Source organism: Taeniopygia guttata, chromosome 13 (assembly GCF_048771995.1).
Source record: "Taeniopygia guttata chromosome 13, bTaeGut7.mat, whole genome shotgun sequence".
In the NCBI taxonomy this organism is placed as follows: Eukaryota; Metazoa; Chordata; class Aves; order Passeriformes; family Estrildidae; genus Taeniopygia; species Taeniopygia guttata.
Window position 1 is genome coordinate 2058845 of NC_133038.1, and position 22437 is coordinate 2081281.

Sequence of the window (22437 nt, forward strand, 5' to 3'; positions counted from 1 at the left end):
CCAGTCCAACAGAAGTAGCTGCAATAGTGTTAGCAAGCATAATTTTACATCTCCATTGCATTTTTACACATTTTAGGAGTGCTGAAATACATAATTAAGCTGAGTGCTGTAGTTAGTTACACAGGCAGCATGCTAGTGAGTGTTTCCTGGTGTGCTGCTCAATAAGCAGAGGTCTTGAGTTACAAGTCAGCTATATGAAAAGATAATTTAAGAAGCCCTAAAGGAAATCCTGGCCTTCACATGGCAGAGGTTTTTCTTACCTGATTTAATTCTTCATCATTTGCTACAGCCAACAGGATGTGTCTAGGAGTGACTCGACCCTTCTTGTTGTCCCTTGCAGCATTTCCAGCCAATTCCAGAATTTCCGCTGGGGAAAAAGTAAGCTCCTTTTAATTACAGTGTGGTCATTAAGAAAAGTCAATGTGTTATGTAGCATCCATGCAAAAAGGTATGGGAATTACATCATGTTACTCCTAACTGCTGTAGATACCTTCAATAGACATCTAACTCTAAAATTATCATTTTGATATTATATGTCTAATCACTGAAGAACAAATGCACACTTAAGTCTTGTGCTTTAAACTAGAATTATTTTTTTATTCTTTTGAAACAGTTTCCCCAGATTCCTTACTTTTCATTGTTCTTCTCAAGGTTACTGTGTGCTTATCTCTTAAGACCCCTCTCCTATCAGAGGGCAGAGTACAGCAGATACACAAATACTATAGGCCTTTTTCTCAAATCTGTCAAATGTGAGTTCTGGCTTGCATCACTTCTACTTTTTTATTACTGGAAAAGACACTATTCTCAATGACTCAATTTTAGCATTAGGGAACCATATAAACACACATCCAAGTTGGGACACTAAAAATAAAAATTCTGCTGCTACACTAATTTAAAGATTTTTTTTTCTCTATCCGAGAAGAAGTTTTTAACCAGAAAAAGTAATTAATAAATCATGTTTGCTTGCTCCTCATAAATTATTCCTTAGAGGATATTTCCAGGGCTGACAAAATAATGTTCAACAGCCAGGCATTTAATGGCTTTTACTGAATTAGGAAAGATGATCTTGCTCCCTGTCCAAGGATCTTTGAAGAGAAAGGCTAGAGCATTACCTGCTAACTGATTTATCTGCAGCTCAACAAACCTTGGGCAAGGATGCAATTAATTACAAGAAAAGTCTGGGGAACAATTAAAAAAAATGACAGAACATGTTTATCAGACTTAGCAATTATGTGCCACTGCTGTCTCCATTACACCTAACCTTTCATCTCCCTCTCTACAATCCATGTTTCACTATTGCATTTGGTAGATTTCCTTTTGCATATCTGGTAACATGTGGAGAAAAAGAGGGGGAAAAAAAGGGAAATGTCTTTTTTTACCTCTATTACATACTAATATTAAAATGTAACATTCCAATAATATATGAGCTTGATTTCACATTTCAGAACTGACTACACCATGAGAGCTCTCCCATAAACTTGATTTAGAAGCAAAGAGAACTGAATTAAGGCATTAACCTGGAAACAAAATGACTGAAATCAACGTTCATGTGACCACATGCCTTTACCATAGGACACAGTAGATCTTCAGTAATACTATATAGTACAGACTATGGCTTCTCATTAGACTGAATTTAACATGATTCACCAATTATTTTCCATCCTAAGTCCCATAACAGTTAAGCTACGATGATTACTGGAAAACTTTCAACTGCTTCTGGATATTCTACAGTTAAACTTCATTGAGGATTTTGGTGTGCTTTCACCATTTTTGTGTTCTTCAAAGCACACAATTAACTTTAGTATAGTATGAGGCAGAATATTCAGTCTAAACCCCAAAGTAACTCAACATTTCATGCTGACAACAATTGCTTTAATTTATTTTTAAAGCAGGATTAGCAGGGTAAGGTCAACCTGCCCACTGTTTCCACACCTCCAAAGAACTGAATTAAGTTTGCATAATCCCTTTCACATACTTCTGGCAAGGCTCAGCTCAGACACGTGAGGTTTGCTGCCTGCAGCCTGTGGTGGCAAAGCCCTGCATCACCTCGCAGTGGACACGGTGAAATCCTGGGTGCACCCCAGGCATCCCCACCGACCCCAGCAAGGCTCTGTCACTGAGTAACGCCACCACCTCCACCTCTTCACACCAGGAACGCAACTGTTTGTACCTCAGACTTAATGCCAGCTGAAAAGCAAGGGAAGGCTTTGCTGCTTTTGGGTTGGCCTCTGCTCCCCCACCTCTGCTGCTTTCCGGCACCGGGCCCTGCTGAACAGTCAGGCCGTGTTACTCTCTGTGACTGATCAGCACAGCTATGCAGACAGGTCATTCTGGAACTAAAGACCCTAAGAAAGTGCTATGCCTGTAAAGCACACAGGAATGTTTTATTTGTTCCTCATAAAACTAAAATGTCTGCCTCGTACAGTGGAGAACTGTTCTTGTAAGTGCTAAGCCCTCTTCCTTGGACAGGAAACTCATTTTGAAATTACAGTTTTCTAATGGTCCTTTAGGGAAGTTGAGGTACCCCACTTCCTCTTCAGGAAGAGAACGCTTTGCATGGGCGTTGAGGACCACAAAAGAGGAGCTTGGGGAGAGGGAGAGAGGAGGAGGCCATGGAGGGTGGAATTTCTCTTCTGGCCTTCTCAACACTCCAACAACAATCAAGTATTGCTTGTACATGCAGAGAGCCCCACAGCACTGAGAACTGCCAGACTCAGCTATGTGCACGAGTCTGGTCAGAGGGGGACTCCCCTATCTAAAAACAGAGGATCAGGAGGTATTCAAACTGAAGCCAACATAGGCAACAGCTTGTTGATTTAGAACTGACAAGAGACAAACCTAATCCAAATCCAACACACCAGAGCACTTAGAAATGCTGGAAATGAAGACTTTCTGGATGCAGACAGGATTCAGACTACTTGCCCGGATTTTTCTTGCAGACAGCACTACTTTCATATCTGTTTAATGCTGCTTTAATTCTGGAGATTTAAATGGTTGTTTAGCCCATTTTAAAAAACAATTTTACATTAGAGGATTGTAAAGGAACTGATTCAAATTTTCAGAAGTGTAACTGTGGATTTACCTGGAAAAAGGAGTAGGTGGGAAAAAGTACTTAAAATTGAGACTGGACTTGAACTCTTAGGTCAACCCATCACTTTGGAAGTGTCATTCTACCAGGTTCAAAGGTCTGAGTCATTGAGGAGTTCTGTTTCATTAAAAGCAATCTTCTCACAGTAGGAGAAAGCATTTAAAAATCAACTCCAGCAACAAAGAAGGGTCAAGAGAGAAAGCTTTGCTTAGAACTGTTGAGGGAAAAGAAAGTTTTAAGAGCTTCCATGACATCAGGTTTTGCTCAGCTTGTATTTATCCAACCAGAAAACCAAAACAAAAATATTTTACAAAAATGAGGCCTCACAAAAAGGATGGAAGTTGCATAATGTCTATTCCATTCATTTCATATATTTACTCAAGGCATTTCCCCCCTAGAGAATAATTACATCACTACCACTCAGGCAGCAGGCAACTGCAAGACTCACTTTACAGAACATGAAGAGCTCTATTAAAAAAAGAAGAAAAATCCCAACTTTTTCAATATTATATGGTTTGGAATGTATCATTCAACTACTACATACTGAAATCAGCTTAATATGAAGATAAACTCCATCTGCACAAATGACTTCTTCTGTGCTTCTGAATAATTTCAAACAAAAATGCAAACCAACATGTACCACTTTAAGTACAGATATAAAACAAACCAGAAAAAAGTGTGAGAGCTGTATAATTAGGAAAAGAAAATTAACTAGGAATTCAATGTCAGCATGCTATATATTCATGTATGGACAGCTGTTTAATAGCAAAAAAGGCATGGATGCCTCAGAAATCTCACTATACTGTGAGCATACCAATTTGATTTAAAAGACATTGTTATGATTAATATTTTTCTTCTTTTCAGTCATTAATAAAGTAGAAGCGTTGAGTGGGAAACCCTAAAAGTTAAGAAATTTTCCTTAAAATGTATCTCCAAGGCAGATTTCATTTAGATCACTTGAAAAACTTCTTGGTAATAGTTAGAACTGGTATATGGGTAGTGAAAACTGGTCTAAGCCTGTTTTCAGCACTTGGACCAAAACTGCTTTTCTTCAGCTGAGGTTTTTAAAGGTTCAGTTAAGTATTTTTAAAGGAGAAAAGCAAACCGGTTGTGTATCCTCATATTTAAGATTGAGATAAGACCACAGGAAAAGCTGATGTCAAGACATTTCCCACTCAAACACAACCAAAAAGTGTCAGAAGTCGCCACAGAAACCTCATCCTGGATGAAGGATTCAGGACTCAGATTTCAGTTTTCCTTGTCCTTTACTTTCAGAGACCTTGGTCATCTCTACTCACCCTACCAACTTCCCAATTCCACTACTTGCATTTCCCTGTTTCACAAGGGGCTGCCCTCTGCCCTGAGCATTGTTACATTGGTATCCACATTTGCAAATTCTGGAACAGACCACAACACATGGCTAAAATTAAACGAATTACTATTAGGCCAGAACAAAGCAGGCACAGTATAAACTGCAGACCTGCATGCTACAAATACAAATGCATTCTCCCCCGACTCCTGGAGTGCTCTAATTCACTTATCACTAGTTTTCAAACAAAACATTACTAGTTTTACTAGTACAAACAAAATATTACTAGTTTTCAAACAAAATTATTAGTCATTACTGACTAAAACTCCTCTTAAGCCTAAATAAAAAAGCCTTTAGCTTATTATGCATTCCAGGCTGTAATCTTTCTCAATGTAAGCAATAAATTCAATTGGTCTGACTTCATCCCCAAAATGTTTTTTTCTCTTTTTTTTTTTTTTTTTTTTGGTTTAAATTGCAAGCTAAATCATTGCTGTTGCATCGAATCTCTTTGTTCACCTTATCTTCAGGGAGATGAAATCATATATTTGAAAATTAAACTCTTAACAACTAACAGGTGATGTGCTGATACAAGGCCAATTTCTGAACACACGAATTCCAACAGGAACAAGTCGGGGGTTTCTAAAAAAATCGTGAAGCCACTCCTCAAAAGAAAATTGAAAACAATATCCAGAAATCACAGAAAAATGAATGTTGACAAAATTCCACTGAGAAAAATATGTATTTGCTACAGAGTCAACCAAGTGACAAAGAGTCTGCTTATTGTATTTAAATTAATCATCTTTCCCGTCAGCATTTTATTGACTTGAGATTCGTTTTACATGATTCCAGAAGGTTTTAACCCAATCAACCCAGGCTGTTAAGAGTTTCCTGCATTCTTCTCTCCATGTATTCCACCCAATCCCCCTGGAATCTGCAGTTGCAAGAGTGAAGGTAGAATCATTTAACAACACTTTCCCTCTTATGTATTCCAATAAAACAGTTCTCATCCCTGGTTCAAAGTCATGGAAATCTGATGCAGTGAAAATCAGTTCAAGAAACTTTATTGCTTTGAACAAGCCCTGATGAAACCGTAACTCTCAGCAGGGCAATCGTTCTCTTAGGATGTGATAAAAACCCCAATCCTTTCAGTTTTGAGTGTCTGAGCTGTATCAAAACTAGGCCCCTTAAAGGAAAAACTGTTAACTTTGCAAAGTTATTATAAGTTTTGCATTTCTGTGAGGCAGATGACAGACTGCTGTTTACATAAAACACAAACAGGCCACAAAAGCCACTTCCACTTAGAGCCTTCTGATCTGACTTACGCGTCTCTTCAGCTTTTTTCTACACTTTAATACCATAATACCATCCATTATTTTTTTTGTAAGAGATCCAAGGTTACTTAAGTTCCTTTTTTTTTTTTTGTTATACTTTGAGTTCTTATTTACTATTAATCTGTAAGAGACATGAGAGTTCAATTTTCAGGGAAACCTGAATTTCAACTCAGATGTTATTTTTTACAATGGCCACACCCTGAGCACTAATTTAAAGAGATAGCCTAGCTCTTCTTCACAATAATCCTGATCTAACTCAAATCAGCCTTTATTCTTTTTCAGTGGAGCTTCCTCTACCTGGCAGTACACTTTGCTGTTGCTCATAACAGCTTACATATGTTTTAGAAATGCACTCAAACATGATTAAAGTAACTGCTGCCAGACGTTACCTGATCAAGTGCAGCACGTGGCACCTGGGGACATGGTTTAGTGCTGGACTTGGCAGAGCCAGGTTAACAGTTGGACTTGATGATCTTGGAGGGCTTTTCCAATCTAAATGATTTCCATGTATGCTTTGGTCTGGCTGTTAAAGAATAGAGGGGACTACTCACATCCTGAGAGCGGGTCCTGGCTTAGTCTTTAATGCTGCTTTTCTAAACATTAAAGAAACCAAGAGGACTCACTGTAACTTCCTTGGAGCAAAGCCCACATCCAGCCTGACCTCCGGTCCTCAGCCAGTGCCCAAGTGCAGGTGGGCTGGGACATTAAAGGAGCAAGCAAATTTTCCAGAACATTCCCTCTGATTTCAGCCATCTGCAGCTGAGTGGTTCCCCAAGTTAGAAATGCTGTCTTTTTGTTTCCCAACAGATTTTACTTCTATGGATGTGTCTAATTGTTTTCTGAAACCACTCAGAAAGGTTTAGCACCATTTTTAGTATCCATGACATCATGCACTAACAAAGCCTGCTATACCACAGACATTTTTGCAATTTGAGAGAAAGTACCTCCTGTATGATTTAGAAATATTGTATTTCATTGTATATCCCCTAAATTTATTTTTCCCCAGTGAAGTTTATACTGAGGATGGAGCATTTCATTTGATCGGACCAAAGAATCCACATGGAATTTAATTTCTATAAATACGAAGATCGAAGACAGAATATTATCTGAACTAAGGCATTATAAATAATCCCCATGGAAAAAAAGTGAAAAAAAAAAAAATCATGCTTACAATACTTGATGCAAGAACTTCTAGAATTTGAGAGCATCTGAGGAAAGAAACTGTTTGCTACATACACTGTGGAGTCAGAATGTCTTCCTGCTTCTACCCAGTTGTCCTACAACTGTCATTCCAAGAATAAAGGGCCAAAGAAGAAAAGACTTCAGCTTTATAGATTCTTTTACTCTTCTCAACAAGGAATTCCATTTAAGACAAAGGTATGAGTAGGTAAAAACCGTGTAACAAAATCAGCCACATTTTTGTTTTACACTTCTCTTACACTCCAATCTTCCAAACAAAGGCTGATACCAGTGCTAAATTGAGCAGCAATATATAGATGAAGTCATTACTCTGTTGCAGCTTAGCCAAATAAACAGGTGAAATTACTAATAGACTAAGAAGTATTTAATGTTAGTTAAAATGTAACTGAAATATAGCAAAAAAATTAACATTTTCAAGGCAGGAAATATTCACTGACCATGCCATAAAAACTAAACCAGCCCCATCCAGCATTTTGCACATTCTTGCAATATGACACATGTCACAATGTTGTATATTTACCACTCTGAACTATCCTGACATAGCAGTACGCACTGTTAGAGCTTTTATTACAAGAAAAATCTCTTGGTTCTTACAGTTTTTTTGTCAAACCTGACCTGTGCAGCTTGGAGAATACATCAGGACTGTAATCAGGTCAGTAATTTTGTACTGAGTGAGCTTTTGTAACTCAGAGATCCATGGAACTTTACAGGACTACACAATAAGACAGACATATATGTAAGTGTTACGGGGCTGGAGCCAAGGAAGGGCTTGTAAGTGAAAGAAAACTCTTCATTTATATACATTCGAAAGAGACTGATTCATGCATTTATAATTCAGAAAGTTGGACATTCAGCTGATAACAGTGCAAAGTTTTATATCTGAAGTTGCACTTCTTACAAGCAGAGCAATTTTAAATTGTGATACTGACACTTCACTTGAGAGCATGAAACAAGTCTTATGTAGAAGGAATGTTACAAAGGAGTTTTCCTATGCTGATACAGTCAAAAGGTCTCTGCTTGTGAGGTTATTGTCATAAACAGCCCTGCTGTATTTTAGGCGCAGTATTAATCCATATTGAAAGCACATTACATACAAAGAGGTATTTTCATGCTCGCTCAAAGATGGCACAGGTCCTATGAGCCCTTAATTTACTTCTGGCATCTTTGGGACAGAGTCTGTGGTACACTACCATGAAATAAAGTTGTGTTTCTAAAGCTGCCTGTTTAAATAGCAGAAATGTATCTTTATAGTGAATGCACATTTCAATGGTATCAAAAAATATTGTCAGTTAATTATCTTCTTAAATTTCATTACTCTCCAAGGATGGTTATTTATGGGAGTCTCAGACTGCCTGGAACTTGAATCTGCTTTTAACCAAATGCTTTTTTACTGTGAACCCCTGAGCTCCCCTCTGCTTCCAAGCAGTTCAGTGGAACATCTGCTTTGAAGAAAGGGCAAATCATTGTTTTCCTCTGTGACCCTGTGAAGATTTTGGTCAGTAAGCAGAACACAAGAGGTGAACAGCAGTTCAATTTGCTCAGCTTGGACATTGCAAAGCGAGCATCTGAAGTGAGCAGTAAAACCTACTGCACTCAGGAAAGACTTTTCTTTTGCAGCCAATCAGCAGCTGGATCAAAAATGTTTCCCACATTGAAAATTCATCAAGATAAAAATGCAATGAATTGAGCTCCAGCACAAGAACCCCCATTATTTGATTCTGGTGACATCAGAAAGCCTGAAAACAAAAACTTGGGTAACATGGGAATGCCTCAGAATGCAATTCTAACCATGGGCTTCAAGGAGTGCTTATTTTACACTTCAAGAAAATATATGATGAACAGTACCCTGTGCAAAACAATCCCAAAAACACAGCTGAGAAAAAGATCTAATGGAGAAAACAAGTATTAAACATTTTCTCCTACCTTCATATGTATGTAACAAATATAAATCAGTCTCATTTCTTCTGTATTCCTGTGCTCCTGCTGTTTTATAAACTTCTCCTTCTTCTCATTTACTATGACATTTTGGCAATTGAAAATTATTTACAATGTAGAATGGTTGATGGGGGAGGGGAGAGCAGAAATCACTTGCAGGCCTGGCTCTTTCTGCCTTTAAATATGCACAAGAGATTTCTGTTTTTCAAGGGCAAAGGAGTGTCTTTTTCCATTAGTAAGAAAGGCTGGACTACATATTGTAACTTGTGCAAGCTCAACAGCCGAAAAGACCATACTTGATGAGATGTGTGGCAGGACCAGTTCTGACAAATATAAACCACCAAATTCATGTGAGTGGCTGCAATGCTCCAGATGAAGTCTGTGGCCATTCTCTTGACTGACCTAGAGTTCTTTTTTGACATAAACTGATACTGATGCACTACTTTGCAAAGAAATTATGTGGGGGGATTGCAGTTTTCTGAAGTTCACGTTTGGAAAAACAAATACACAAGGAACCATTGGAAAGTAAGTGTAATAGGGAAAGAAGACAAAAGTAATCACCAACACAGAATGTGCCAACTGAAAACTGTTGATAATGGATAAAATTAATTTCTGCTTATGCTGCAGAACTGATCCACTATTCTGACTATTCCCTGCAAAGCACTGCATGAACTGCTGCTTCAAAGAAGGAAAAGAAAGAACTGTGCATTTATAGTTCTTTGGCATCCACACTATTCCTCCAGCGTAAAGAAAGGAAATATATCCACCTGCTTCAATATTGGTAACACACAAAGGTACTTTCTGCACATCTACCCATGAAAGACACACTTGCATTCTATTTACAGTGGACATAACACATTATTTCCATAGATAAAAAACAGGAAACAAGAAGCAACTTGGCTTAAGAAACAAAACTGGATACACTGCTTGTGCTGATGAGAGAATTATTTTCTAATGTTACTTCTAGGTAACAAGAACCTTTAGTGAGTAAGTAAGAAAAGGAGGCTACTCACTGTGCAACTTGTTTAAATGTGAAGTATATTGAAATCTAAGGACATGTGAAATCATAGAATATGTACTCTTACTTTTTGATGAAGAGTTGTATATACATGATAAAAATAAGCTACTTTCAAAGTACAAAGTGGTAAGTCATAACTCGAGATGAATCCAGAACAGATCTTCAAGTTTGAACAGCTGGAAGCATTTCAGAAGTTCAAATCTCAAATTGAACAAAAAATCCCAGATCCGACCACATTATGGGCTGATTTCAGATTTACATTGAGGTTAAACCTCAGAAAAGCCCAGCAAAATTTAACACCTCACTTTCTAAATAATGAAGATGGTTCTATATTCTGTGCACTGATGTACCAATTTTTAAACCTTAGTAGGTTCTTTTCTATTAGGTCATGTCTCTGCCATTTCCCCTCCCGTTTTTGTTTCTGAAGTTTCTCTTTCCTATGACTGCTTTTGATATTTTATACTTCTCCTTCCTGGATACACAGGATTGCTTTTTGATTTAGCCAATTTATTAGCATGCCAGTTCACATGGTCTCCTTCCTATTATGTCACATTCCTAGTTTTACTTTGAAATGGTTGAAATGCTTTGATTTGGTCTCAGACCATGTGCTAACATAAGGATCTTTAAAAACTCTCCTGGAGAGAAGTCAGGATTTCTCTGGTTTTGTGAAGTAATAACTACCAAGAGGTAAAAAGAACACAAACCAAAAATCTCCAAGCATTCCATTTCAAGGGGCTGTTTCTGAAATACCTTGAAAAAGATGAATGACCTGAAGTTCAGAAAACATACTGAGCACTAAAGGCTTAAAAATTATACTATACATACGCTGTGTGAAAAACTTAGAGAAAGGAAAAAAAAAAAACCACCAGATTGAAACAGTAAGGGGTCTACAGGAAAGCTGGAGAGGGAAGGACTTGTAGTGATGGGACTACAAGGGGGAATCACTTCAAACTGAAACAGGATAGATTTAGATTAGATATTAGGAAGAAATTCTTCCCTGTCAGTGTGCTGGGGCACTGGCACAGGTGCCTAAAGAAGCTGTGGCTGCCCCATCTCTGGAAATAGCCAAGATGGTTCAAGGCTACCAGAATGGATGTGGTTTGGAGCAATCTGGTGTAGAGGGAGGTATGCCTGTCCATGGAAAAGGCGTTAGAAAAAGGAAGTCCCGATCCAAATAATTCTATGATAAAACTGGTACCAACTCTGGAAAGAAAGGCATATCTGTGCTTCTGACATGCATCTATGTACAGGAATGAAAGAAAGCCATGAGATACAGGTTACTAGGATTACCTACCTAGCCTTCCAAGGAGACAGAAAAACCACTGCAAAACTGCCTTAAAGTTGAAGAGATAAAGAAGAAAAGTACGTTCTCCTTCAGCTATTCCTTCTTTTCTTTCCTCCTGCCTTTAGTTTTTCCTAAAGTGATATATGTTATTTTCCTTGTTTTTTGTTTTTTTTTTTTTCTTGTTGTTGGTAATATCCTCAGACAAGTTCTCAGGATGCACAGCAGTTAAAGAAACACCTTTATTTCCCCAGCCTATTCTTAACTGCCTAAACTATCATTGCCTCAGTCAACACTAAATTATTTAACCCATAACATGTGCTGCTCATTAGCAGAGCCTTAAGCTCACCTGTACTATAAAGAATACTGAATGTTGACAAGTGAAGGTGAAAAAAATATATATTTGATGATATGAATACCCTACAGAAAACAAACACAATATTAATTTTTTGGTAATATTACCAATCTTCCTCTTTAGGGGAAGAAGAAACTTTATAAGAAGAAATCTTCTGTCCTTCAATGTCAAGAGCCATTGTATCTAATAGTGTGGTACGGTCAGGCTGCTTCAGTTTTAAATACTCCCAGAAAAGTCAATGCTTTATAACTTTCTACCTGAGTCAAAGAAAACCCTGTACCTTTTAGAGGCTCAGCACATCAATACAGCTTAAAGTCTCCTGTCCATTGAAAGACTTGAACCTATGGCAAGAACACCAACACAAGCAAGATGCACTGGATAAGGAAACACTGCTTTGAGAAATAAGATCCAATTTAAACTTTTCCTTAGTCATGCTAATAGAATCTGGCTCCAACCACTCATCTGTCTGGCACTTGTGCTTTTTACTAGATCCCTACACCACAGGTAAATACTTAGACATCAATCTGGCCACATGAAGGTGATTGAACATTCTTATCCATTTGCTTCTTTTATTTTAAGCCAACCATTATTGCAAAAAGCCCATATGCTGATTCTATTCCAGTTGGGGTTTTCTGTCAAAGACTGCTTTTGTAATGTTGTTTAGAGTGGGTAAACTTGCAATGTCTTCAGTTTTGTTTGAGAACAAAACAGCTATGTAAAGATCTTTACTTGCATGTCTGGTTGTTTATGTCATTGGGCAAAGTACTTTATTCCTTTGAATCTTATTTCTAAATGGAGGCAAAATAATACTTTTGTCTGTGAGAAGGTGAGGATGAGATAGTTATTTAAGGTATTCTCATTCTGATGTGATGAAGGGAACAGAACAAGAACTACAGCTGTAAGCAAATAAGCCACATAGATCCAGGGCAGATGAACAGTTTGCATGTATACACAGAATCAATCAAACAAATTGCAAACAGCATGTGTAGTCTGAAAATAAATCTGCAAATTGAACAAAAATGTTTAAACAAGACTGTAAGCAGTCTCAGCCCTGTGTAAACATGGAGAAGCTCTCTACTTAAAATTAATGTATAAGCTTAACAGTCAATTATAACCCAAACAAAGTCATCAATCACAAAATCAAAGCAAGGAGAACTGCAACAATGCAGTCCACAAACACTGATGGCAGTGGGAACCTTGACTATGTGGAAGGAGTAAGCTTACAAGTCATGAAAGCAAATTCCATGCTGGAATGAACAAAAGTCATCAAGGCTCTGAGGCAGGGGTGAGGGTACCTTGATTTTGGCTTAGATGTGTGATCAGCAAAATGCACACTTCAGCTGTAATTTTTTTTGCTTGTTTGGGTTTTTTCCTGTGTAAATTCAGTTTGTGTTTAACTTTTGCTGCTACTATTTCACATAATTCAGCAAAACCTACCAGTTAGATATTCCAGTACAGCAGCCATGTACACAGGAGCACCAACACCAATTCTGTACTTCGGGTGGCCTTTCTTAATGTACCGGAGCATTCTTCCAACAGGGAATATGACTCCAGCCTTTGCGGAGCGGGAAGTCTTGGTAGACTTCTTCTTTCCACCCCTGCTGGACATCTTGTCTGTATCAGGTCTGAAACAGCACTCTATATTTAGGAAGAAATAAATAAAAAAAAAAAGGAACAAAATATAAAAGCTTATTAATAAGGACTGATACTATTAAGACCACACATTGAATTCCAAGGCAAATCAGCATTTTGGGATAGGCAATGCATCACAGTATCTAAAACATACAGACAAGTTGTCTTTTTAGAGCATACACAAGAACCTAAAATAATTTCCCACAGAATGTTTACTCCCCATTGTAATTTCATATAACTTCATACAGAAAATATATAAAACAAGTTATTTCCTAAGAATCAACCTTCCTGAAATTCCTAACAGAGTAGACCCAGTACTACTAATGGAACAAAGAGTGATAAGTACTGGATTTAAAACAGAACTTCTGCATTGAAGCAGAGGATGCTTTCTGAAAGGAGACTGACACAGCCCCCTTATCTCCATGAAAGCCTTTTGGTAGGGCATTTGAACAGATGTGATAGGGCAGTTAGGTTCATGTATAATTATATTCCAAACTAGGAGAAACCATATCCACTAAAGCTTTCATAAAGTATATTCACCTCCTTTAAAATACTCGATTTTCCAGGGGCATGAGAATTGACAGAACAAAGGCCTATGGATGGCAAAATACATCTCCTGTACAGTAGATGTTCTATTTTTAGAAAGATCTGAAATGACCCTCTTGAGATTTGAACCTACCAAAACTCAGCCATCTCTACACTGAAGACCATATTGCTTCAACATTCCCTCTAGGAATCTGACAATCTTCTATCTGCCACCTTTCCCTGACAGCACAATGCTCTGAACACCCAGCACGTACCTGACAACTGTATCTCAGTTTATCTCGCTGAGGGAACCTACTGCTGATACAGCTGTCAAACATATTCTGTCCTCTCTTTGATTTCTGCTCAGGCTGTAAATAGTAACTGACAATCCAAAGAGGTGGAGGGTTCACAGGCTCTCAAGGTGTCTTTGAAGGTTTAGGCAACTCACTGGTTTTGAAATTACCTCAGAGGAAAGGAGACAGTGCCCATCTCCCCACCTCTCCCCTCCCTCATGTCTGAACTCCAGGGAAACCAGCGGAACGCATCAGTGATACTGACACACCTCACTTCTTCCCTTGCTGCACAAATCCTGCTTAGCACACATCCACATTCACTGATGTGTTTATACACTCCACAATGAAACCTCCTTTAGTTCTGCTTTCCTATCACACCATTTCTCTACTTCCCCTATTTTTCATTTGTTTATCCTGAATTGTCTCCTTGCCCTCAGAACCTAACTGTATTTTCCACGTGCCTGAATCCACATTGAAGTGATCTCAGAATAAGGCAAAACAGGTTCATTAACCCCACTCCTAGGTTTTGCAATTTCTGTTCTGTGCTGACACATCCTGCAGTCCTTCAATTCCCAGTGAGTCAATAAGATTTAGGCTACATAACTACCAAACAAATACCAGTCAGAATAGCTAAAGGAACACGGAGTATCAGAGGTTTCTTCTCCTTTCCACTTCCACATTCCATTCATCAGCACCTACACCTGCACAGCAGATTAATTAAATTAAATGCAAAGGGTTTACTGTTTTTTTAAGGCTAAACAAAACAACTCCATCTTCATAGATCAAATGAAAGTCACACTATGTTTAGGAAACTCATGTCCAGAGACAGACAGGAATCTTTGGAAAGGGGAAGCCATCAAAAGGGCTCCTTCTCCTTTCATCTGCTGTGGACTTAATTCTGTAACAATCATTGTTCTGTGAAGAGGAGGACAAAAGCCAATTTTCTCGCCTTGAGAAATGACCCAAATACAGCTCACCAATGATTTTAAAAACATCAATTTAATTGCATTTTCTCATCTAGTTAGCTCTGTCTTTGTTAGCAGGAAGGCTGGGTGGGGCTTTGACTTGTCTACAGACCTTCTGCCAAGAATTATTTTCATATTTCATAATCCATTTTCATCAACAGTACTAGGGATGTTTAACCTCAAATGTTAAGAGGTTCATTGAATCAAACACCACAGAGAGGGGCATGAGAAATATCTGTGCTGCCCTGCAATATATTTGGTTTGTAACTGAGAGGTCAATGATGAAAACCATAACTTTTCTAGAGAAAGCCTGCAAGCCTTAAGCAGCAAAGGTCTATTAATCATTTCGTGAGTTTATGGGATATCAGAACAGCTGGAAGAGAATATGGAAATCCTTACTTCCTAATGTTTTTTTTTCTTTGGGAGAATGTCATCTTAGCTGTCAGCTGCTGTAACAATTGCATCAAAGCATTAGTAAAGTAGTAGTAATACAGAGTAACACCAACCCATTTATAAAATGGTGTCTTTTTTTCTTCTTTCATAAGCTTACTTCATCACCTTTGCAAATTCTACAGATAATTTATTTTATGCACTTAGGTCCAGGGTATCCTAAATATTAATGTAATGTGACCATCTTGCCATTTCACCTGATCCCCTTATATGGAATATTAAAGACCTTTCTAGCCGTAAGTTTATTTCTGAGAAGAAACTTTGCCTGAATTTGAAAGATGCTGGTGCACAGGGCTGAATAATGAAAAACCCAAGAACTTTGGAAACTTTCAGTATTAAAGGTGAAATATGATATAGATGCCCATCTCAAGGATCCCATTCCTACATGTATGCTCAGATTGCTTAGATGTTGGGGGTGGAGGGAGGAAAACTTCAATTAGGTTTCAAGTACCACTTTTACTGTTACCAACCATGCAACCATTTGGAAGGTGAAAGTGAGAGCCTGGCATGGAAACCTTTTCTCAGAGCTTAATTGTGTATTCAGGATCATTACTTTGCAGAACCTGTTTGTCCTGCCTTTGAGCTGCAGGATGGCCCAACCAACTCTCAAATGCCTCTTCCCTATTTCTAGTACTCCACCAAAAAACAGAACAGAAAGATTTCACTTGCAAAAGCCACAAGAAATGTATTGAGGCAAAATGCAAAGAGCATGGCAACAGATCAAAAACCAAAGAAAGCCGTGTGCCTTACATGTTCCGAAATGGTTTATCTTTGTAACACCAGAAACTCTGGAATGCTGCCAGCACTAATGAACCAGAGCTGTTTGCTGAGTCACTGGGAGCCCACAGATCAGAGAGGCAACCGAAGGCAACCTTATCACACGCATCATAGTGCAGACTAGATTTGAGCGGTATAATAAAAGCAAGTAAATATATTTTTAAATAAATCATAGTCAATGGACCAGTACTTTCCTTTCTTTCTTCTGTCCTGCCTTTGTAATGGAATTTTTGAGAAGTTTACCAAATACATTGCAAAATCCCCAAAGATTTGACAATAATATGATTTTGTTTCAACGGGAGAGTTCACAAAATTATCACTGTGATAATCAGGGGATGTCATTGAGGAGTCAAGTATCTAAGTTCAGCTTTGACTTCAAATCAAATATAACACTACATTCTTCAGTGGCTCTGCTGTGCTTGGATGCAGATCGCCCTAGATATAGAATTTAGCACTTGATTCACAGCCTTTTGAAACCCCTTAAAGACTGTGGCAAGATTCACACTGGTTTCTAAGATCTCCAAATGCCTAAATAAGATTTGATGGTGTATTAATTGGGTCAAAACAAAGATCCAAGCTACAAGGTTCCTCTGCTGTCACATCTTTGTGAGCCAGAAATACATTTCCTAAGAAACAACCTTAACATATAGCAATGAAATCAGCAAAATTACCATTCTTCTCTTTGAAACTGGCTGGAGTAACTCTGGTTGGCCATATTTTTCTGTGTGAAGACAGATACTCTGCTGAACCACACTTTCAAATACCATCTTCCTCAAATGCACATAGGCATCTGTTTTTCTGAAAGGTTTAACATCACATAATTCTTAAAGTACAGCCTGAACATCCTGGTGAAGTGATACCCAAAGTCCAAATACCAGCACTTCATTAGTTTGGTTGATTTGACACCTTGATCAAAGAGCAGTAATAAACCCAGTCTGTAATTAACAGTTTTCATGTACTGGTTCTTAATGACTAAACAAATTACTATGAATCTTACTGCTGTGAGACAGACACTGTTCTGATTGTGGGCTTACACTGGTGTATCAACTGCATTTAGCAAAGAGATTATTCAATTTAGGTCTACATGATCATATCAGTAACCAGTGGAATCCAGATCACTACTACAGTAGGAGAAATATTAAGATATAGTAATTCTTTGTATTTCAGTACAAAGACCAAGCTGGAAAGTTCAGTTTGTATCACAGGAGATTAGTTGCAATACTATTTTCTTTCCATTGTTTCAAAATATTAACAATGTAAGTGCTGCCATTCTCTATTAAATCTATTTATGTCCCATAATAAAATGCACTTGCTGAACTCTTGCTGAAAACATGCATTTGACTTTGCTGTGACAATGAGCTTGCTCTGTTCTCAGCTAATCAGAAGCTACTGTGGCATATTTACAAAATGGTATAGAATATTCCCTAATAATGCTTGCCTGGCACAACAGTGTCTCTGCCTGGGACTGTGGTTTCTAGGTACAACAGAACTAAAAAGAGCCAATCACTCAGCTATCATTTGATCAGATGTGATTTCAAACTTCAGATCAAGCTCTTTATCAAAGCAGTAACTCTTCGAGGTCTGAAACAGACAGAAGAGTGAAAAACAGTTGTAAACCAGAAAACTCCGTTAACTTCTCATCTGAGAAGGTAGCACCATACATTTATTTTCATTTGGAAAACCAAGAGAACACTCTCCATCCGGAATGCACAATATGTGTACTTTCTGTTGAAGATTAAGACAATTAAAATTCCTATAGCAGTAACATAAATGATGGGACAAACAGGAATAACGTTTTCACAAAATCAGTGTGCTAAGCAAAATACTGCTGTATAATTGTACTCAGCTGGCAGAAGCCCCTCCCTCCCACAGTGGGTCTGAAACACCAAAACAAATACCCCTTAATGTGCAAACTTCCACTAAGAACAGTGCTGGGAGTGTGACAAGTTTCTGCTGGGCATCCTGCCACCAACAGCCAGGAAAATGTAAATACAATTGTCTTCACTGACCACTGCTGGGAGAACTGGCCTGAAATAACCATTTATACATTGTAGGCTTTTGTACACTAGATAGAAAGCATAAAAATTTACAGAGGGCCTTAAGTCAGTGGATAATTTGTGAATTCAATGCAGAAAAACTGTTTTAAATAACACTTTGAAAACAACTTTGTCCTTTAACATTTTTGTAGGAAAATAAAAACATAATAAAGAATTCATGTGGATGCTTCCAAGGCAAATTCAGATGCAGAACAAAATTTAAAATAGATAATAGACTGCTGAGAGAAGGGATCGATCCATCAAGGAGGTCATGAATGGTGTGATTCTTGCATCACTCCTGGAACAAGGACCATGAGCTGAATCCTGACCATCCTGTCTTCAGAATGGGCCTGGGTAAGGAACTATAGCTTCTTTATGTGTTCACAGCATCCTTCTCAAGCAAGCAAACAAGCCAGCCCTGCAGTCTTTCCACAAGTGCTACATTTTTCTTTTCCAATTTTACCTCTTGAGATGACAAAACCTAATGCTTAGCACTAGCCGCAGGGCCAACATTTCCTCTCCCAGTGGAGGATCTGTCTGGAGGCTCTTTTCTCCACTCGTGGCATCAGTTACAGATCCCTGCTCCTTGATTCCAACTTTATAACCTTGCTGGAGTAGGACTACCTTTTCTGTGGAACAGACAGCAGGCTTTGAAACCAGCTGACAGAGCTGCACAAAAATATTTCTGTACTTCTCTGAGAGCAAAGGTTCATGACTATTCTTCCAGAGTGTAAATATATCACCTACCTTATCAAGAGAATATCTTTTATCAATGCTCATTGCTATGCACTGGCAGAACTAAGCAACTCCTAAGGACAAATTTAAACACACTGGTTTCTTTTAAGACTAAGCTTGCAGTGGTGGACTTCTCTTTTTGCTCATGCTGATCTACAAAATAAGCAGTGCTTAAGCACTTTACTGACTTTAAGCCAAATTCTAGTCTTACCACTAGTTTTCATATCAGTTATGGCTTAATCTACACTGTCAACATTTGGCTTTACTGGCAATCAGAAGGGTATACAGCACACACAGCAGAGCAAAGTTACTGTTCAAAAACCCAGAAGGCCTAGATTTCAGTGTGAAAGGTTATGAAACACAATGCATCAAAATAACCTGCAACCATTACTAAGTAAACAATTCCTTTCACAACACTTAAAAAAAAAAAAAAAAAAGCTCCAAACTCCCAAATACACTGAGTAGTTTTCTAGGGACTGCTTGATGCAAAATCTTCCATACCCAACTGCATTAAAACATAATTTTCAAAGCAACTGTAATTGTCTTGCTTCAAACTAAGTCTTTCAGCTCTGGGCTGTCTCTGAGAACCCAGGTACTGTTTTTATTAATGGCACTCTTGCTCCTTTGCTAATTTATTTCTTTTACTCTTCAGAATGGGGGAGGCAGTGGATCTGCCAAGTTCTCTACAGACCTGTTGCTAAGTGACAGCCACACACAGTCCTGGGGAAAAAATGGTTGTTCACTTGCATGGTCAAGAGATAAATAACAAGTCTCATCCAAGTATAAAGATAAACAACAAGTCTCCTTCCATCTCTACAAATGAAGCAACCTCAGCTTTACACCACCCTGCTAGCATAGGAGCTAGTTCCAACTAGCCGGCTTCAGGCACAATTTCATGGGCCTTCTACAACTTACTTTTAAAGATTACAGAAGAAACAAAAGGATTACAGGGAGATGCTAGTCATTGAAACAGTCTGTTGCCCTCCCTGTCTCCTACACGCACCAACACGTCAGCCTGGAGTCCGAGTCCCAACGCTGGAGCGGGTGCGGAGCCCCAGGAACCTGCGCTCACCTGCGCCCCGCAGCACCCAGGGGAGCCCCGGGAACCTGCGCTCACCTGCGCCCCACAGCACCCAGGGGAGCCCCACGAACCTGCGCTCACCTGCGCCCCACAGCACCCAGGGGAGCCCCACGAACCTGCGCTCACCTGCGCCCCACAGCACCCAGGGGAGCCCCGGGAACCTGCGCTCACCTGCGCCCCGCATCACCCAGGCGAGCCCCGGGAACCTGCGCTCACCTGCGCCCCGCAGCACCCAGGGGAGCCCCGCAGCACCCAGGGGAGCCCCGCAGCACCCAGGGGAGCCCCGGGAACCTGCGCTCACCTGCACCCCGCAGCACCCAGGGGAGCCCCGGGAACCTGCGCTCACCTGCGCCCCGCAGCACTCGCGGTGCCCCCGGAGGAACTCCCACCCCCAGCCCGTCCGCACGGGCTGCTCAAATCCCGCAGGCAGACATATTGCAGCCTCCGCAAGAAGTGACAGTCCTAAAAGAACAAGGAGCCCTGATTCCAGACAAACATTTATTTTTACTACTCTCAGAAGCCTCTGCTTACGGTTTAAAATACATCATTAGGCTTTTTAAAATTAAGTCATCCAAACGAGGCAGGTAACTTTTACACCGCGGGTCCCTCATCCCGAAGTGAAACACACGGAAAACGAGTCCTGCTGTTTTTTGCCTTGTGCTTTTCGCAGTCTCCCTCGATTATCCTCCCGCGCTCGGCGACCCGCGGTGCGAGCGACAAGGACGGAGCCCGTCCGTGCGTGGAGCAGCCGGGACGCGGGACCGCGGCTCCAACACCGGCCGCTCCTGCACCCCGGGGCTCCCCCAGCCCCACACCGTCATTCCATAGCGGATTCCAGGGAAACAGAGCCCCGCTGCCACCATTTCGCGGGGCGCGGGTGGGTCTCCCGGCTTCACCCGAGGCACAGCAAGAAGCAGCTGAGCCGACTCTCGGTTTCCCTCACGGGAGGGGACCGGCTCCCGTCCGTCCCACGGCGCGGCCGGCCGGCTCGCGGCCCCCCCACCCCGCCGGTGCCACCGCGCCGCCACAGAGCTCCCCGCGCCCCCTCCTTGCCGCACGGCGGGCGGACCACGGCGGTGACTTACGGCGCGGACAAGATGTCTCCGGTCGGCCGGCGGCGGCCCCGCTCCCGTCCCCGCTGCCGCTCCCGCCGCTCCGCTCCGCCCGCGGGGCCACCGGGATCGGCTGGACGGGCTGGCGGAGCTCCCACAATGCCCCGCGCGCCGCGCGTCACATCCACCGCCCGCCCCTAACGGCGCGATCCGCCGCGGTCCGTCAGCGTTCCTCACCGTCCCTCACGGCCTCCCCGCGCTCCACTCACATCCTTCGCCATCCACTCACGGATCCCCCCACGGCTGGGCCGCCGGTGCCGCGATCCCGGAGGTTGCCGGGTCTCTCCTGCCCGTCCTGCCGCCCGCCCGGGCCCCAGCGGCAGCTGGCCTGGCCCGGCTGTTGAAAAGCCCGGTCCCTGCTGGGGCTGGGCTTCGGCACCGCGGCCACCGCAGCTGCTGCCGGCACAGCCATTGTGTGCAAACGCTCCGCTCCCCGTTTTCAGGACGGGGAGGTCAGAACGAGGGGTTCGCGCTGTGGTCTCCGGAGATTGGAGTTCATGGAGGGAAGAGAATGAGCAGCTGGATTGTTCTGTGAGGGGCACGCACCTTCCTCGTGCTATACAAAAATGGCTCAGTGCCATTTTACCAAGGCCCCAGATGGAGCCTTTGGAGGCGTTTGTGCATGGGCCACACGGATGTCCTTGAGCTCACCTTGCTGGATTGGGAGCGCTGGGTTGCTGCTTGCCCCCACACCCTGTGCCAGACCGAGGGTTCATTCCCTTTTCCACCTCTCTCCTGCCTGCCCCCATTGCCTTGCCCACCGGCTGCCAGTGGAAAAGAGGAGCTGCCACAGCGGTTCTTAGCTGCGGGACAGACAAGTCACAACAGACTGCCTCTGTTTTTACAGTGGTGGGTCTAGGAGCAACTGGAGTTCTTAAAGTTCTGGAAGATTCCTGGCTTGCTAGTGCTCCCAGACTCTTGTGCCACTGCCATTTGGATGGAGCATCCTGTTCCTTCAGTACCCAAAGAAGAATGCCAGCCCACAACCTCCTCCCCAGTGTCCCTTGCTGTTCTTTCATGGGTAGAACTGTACCAGGTGACGAGTGGCATAATGCCATTACTACTAGATTACAAGGAGTTTCTCTCCTGCTCTTCTCATCAACCACTCTGAGCTCCAGCTCTCCTTATTTTGCTGAATATCAGCATATCATCACAGGGCCTTTGTCATACAAAATAGAATGCAGAAAGGAAGAAGGGGGTTTAAAAGAAAAAGAAAGAACAGGGGAGCGGGAGCAGTCTATGTAAAATGTGTGGCTGGTCTGACAAAATCCTTTCAAATGATGTTTCAGGCATTATAATTGCGGTGCTCTCAT

At 41.1% G+C, this 22437-nt stretch overlaps 1 protein-coding gene across 4 annotated transcripts in view; it reads right to left on the minus strand.

Moving 5' to 3' along the window:
- The window catches only part of MACROH2A1 (macroH2A.1 histone), a 43023-nt gene extending 21792 nt beyond the window's left edge, over window positions 1-21231 (minus strand). For all 4 annotated transcript variants that reach the window (XM_030283690.4, XM_030283689.4, XM_012575877.5 and 1 more), the window contains exons 1-3: window positions 21098-21231; window positions 12956-13156; window positions 261-367 (exon numbers count right to left, since the gene is read on the minus strand). In XM_030283690.4, coding sequence (XP_030139550.1) covers window positions 261-367; window positions 12956-13127 — 279 coding nt within the window. In that variant the 5' untranslated portion in view covers window positions 13128-13156; window positions 21098-21231. The remainder of the gene's footprint in view (window positions 1-260; window positions 368-12955; window positions 13157-21097) is intronic.
- Window positions 21232-22437: the final 1206 nt, after the last annotated feature.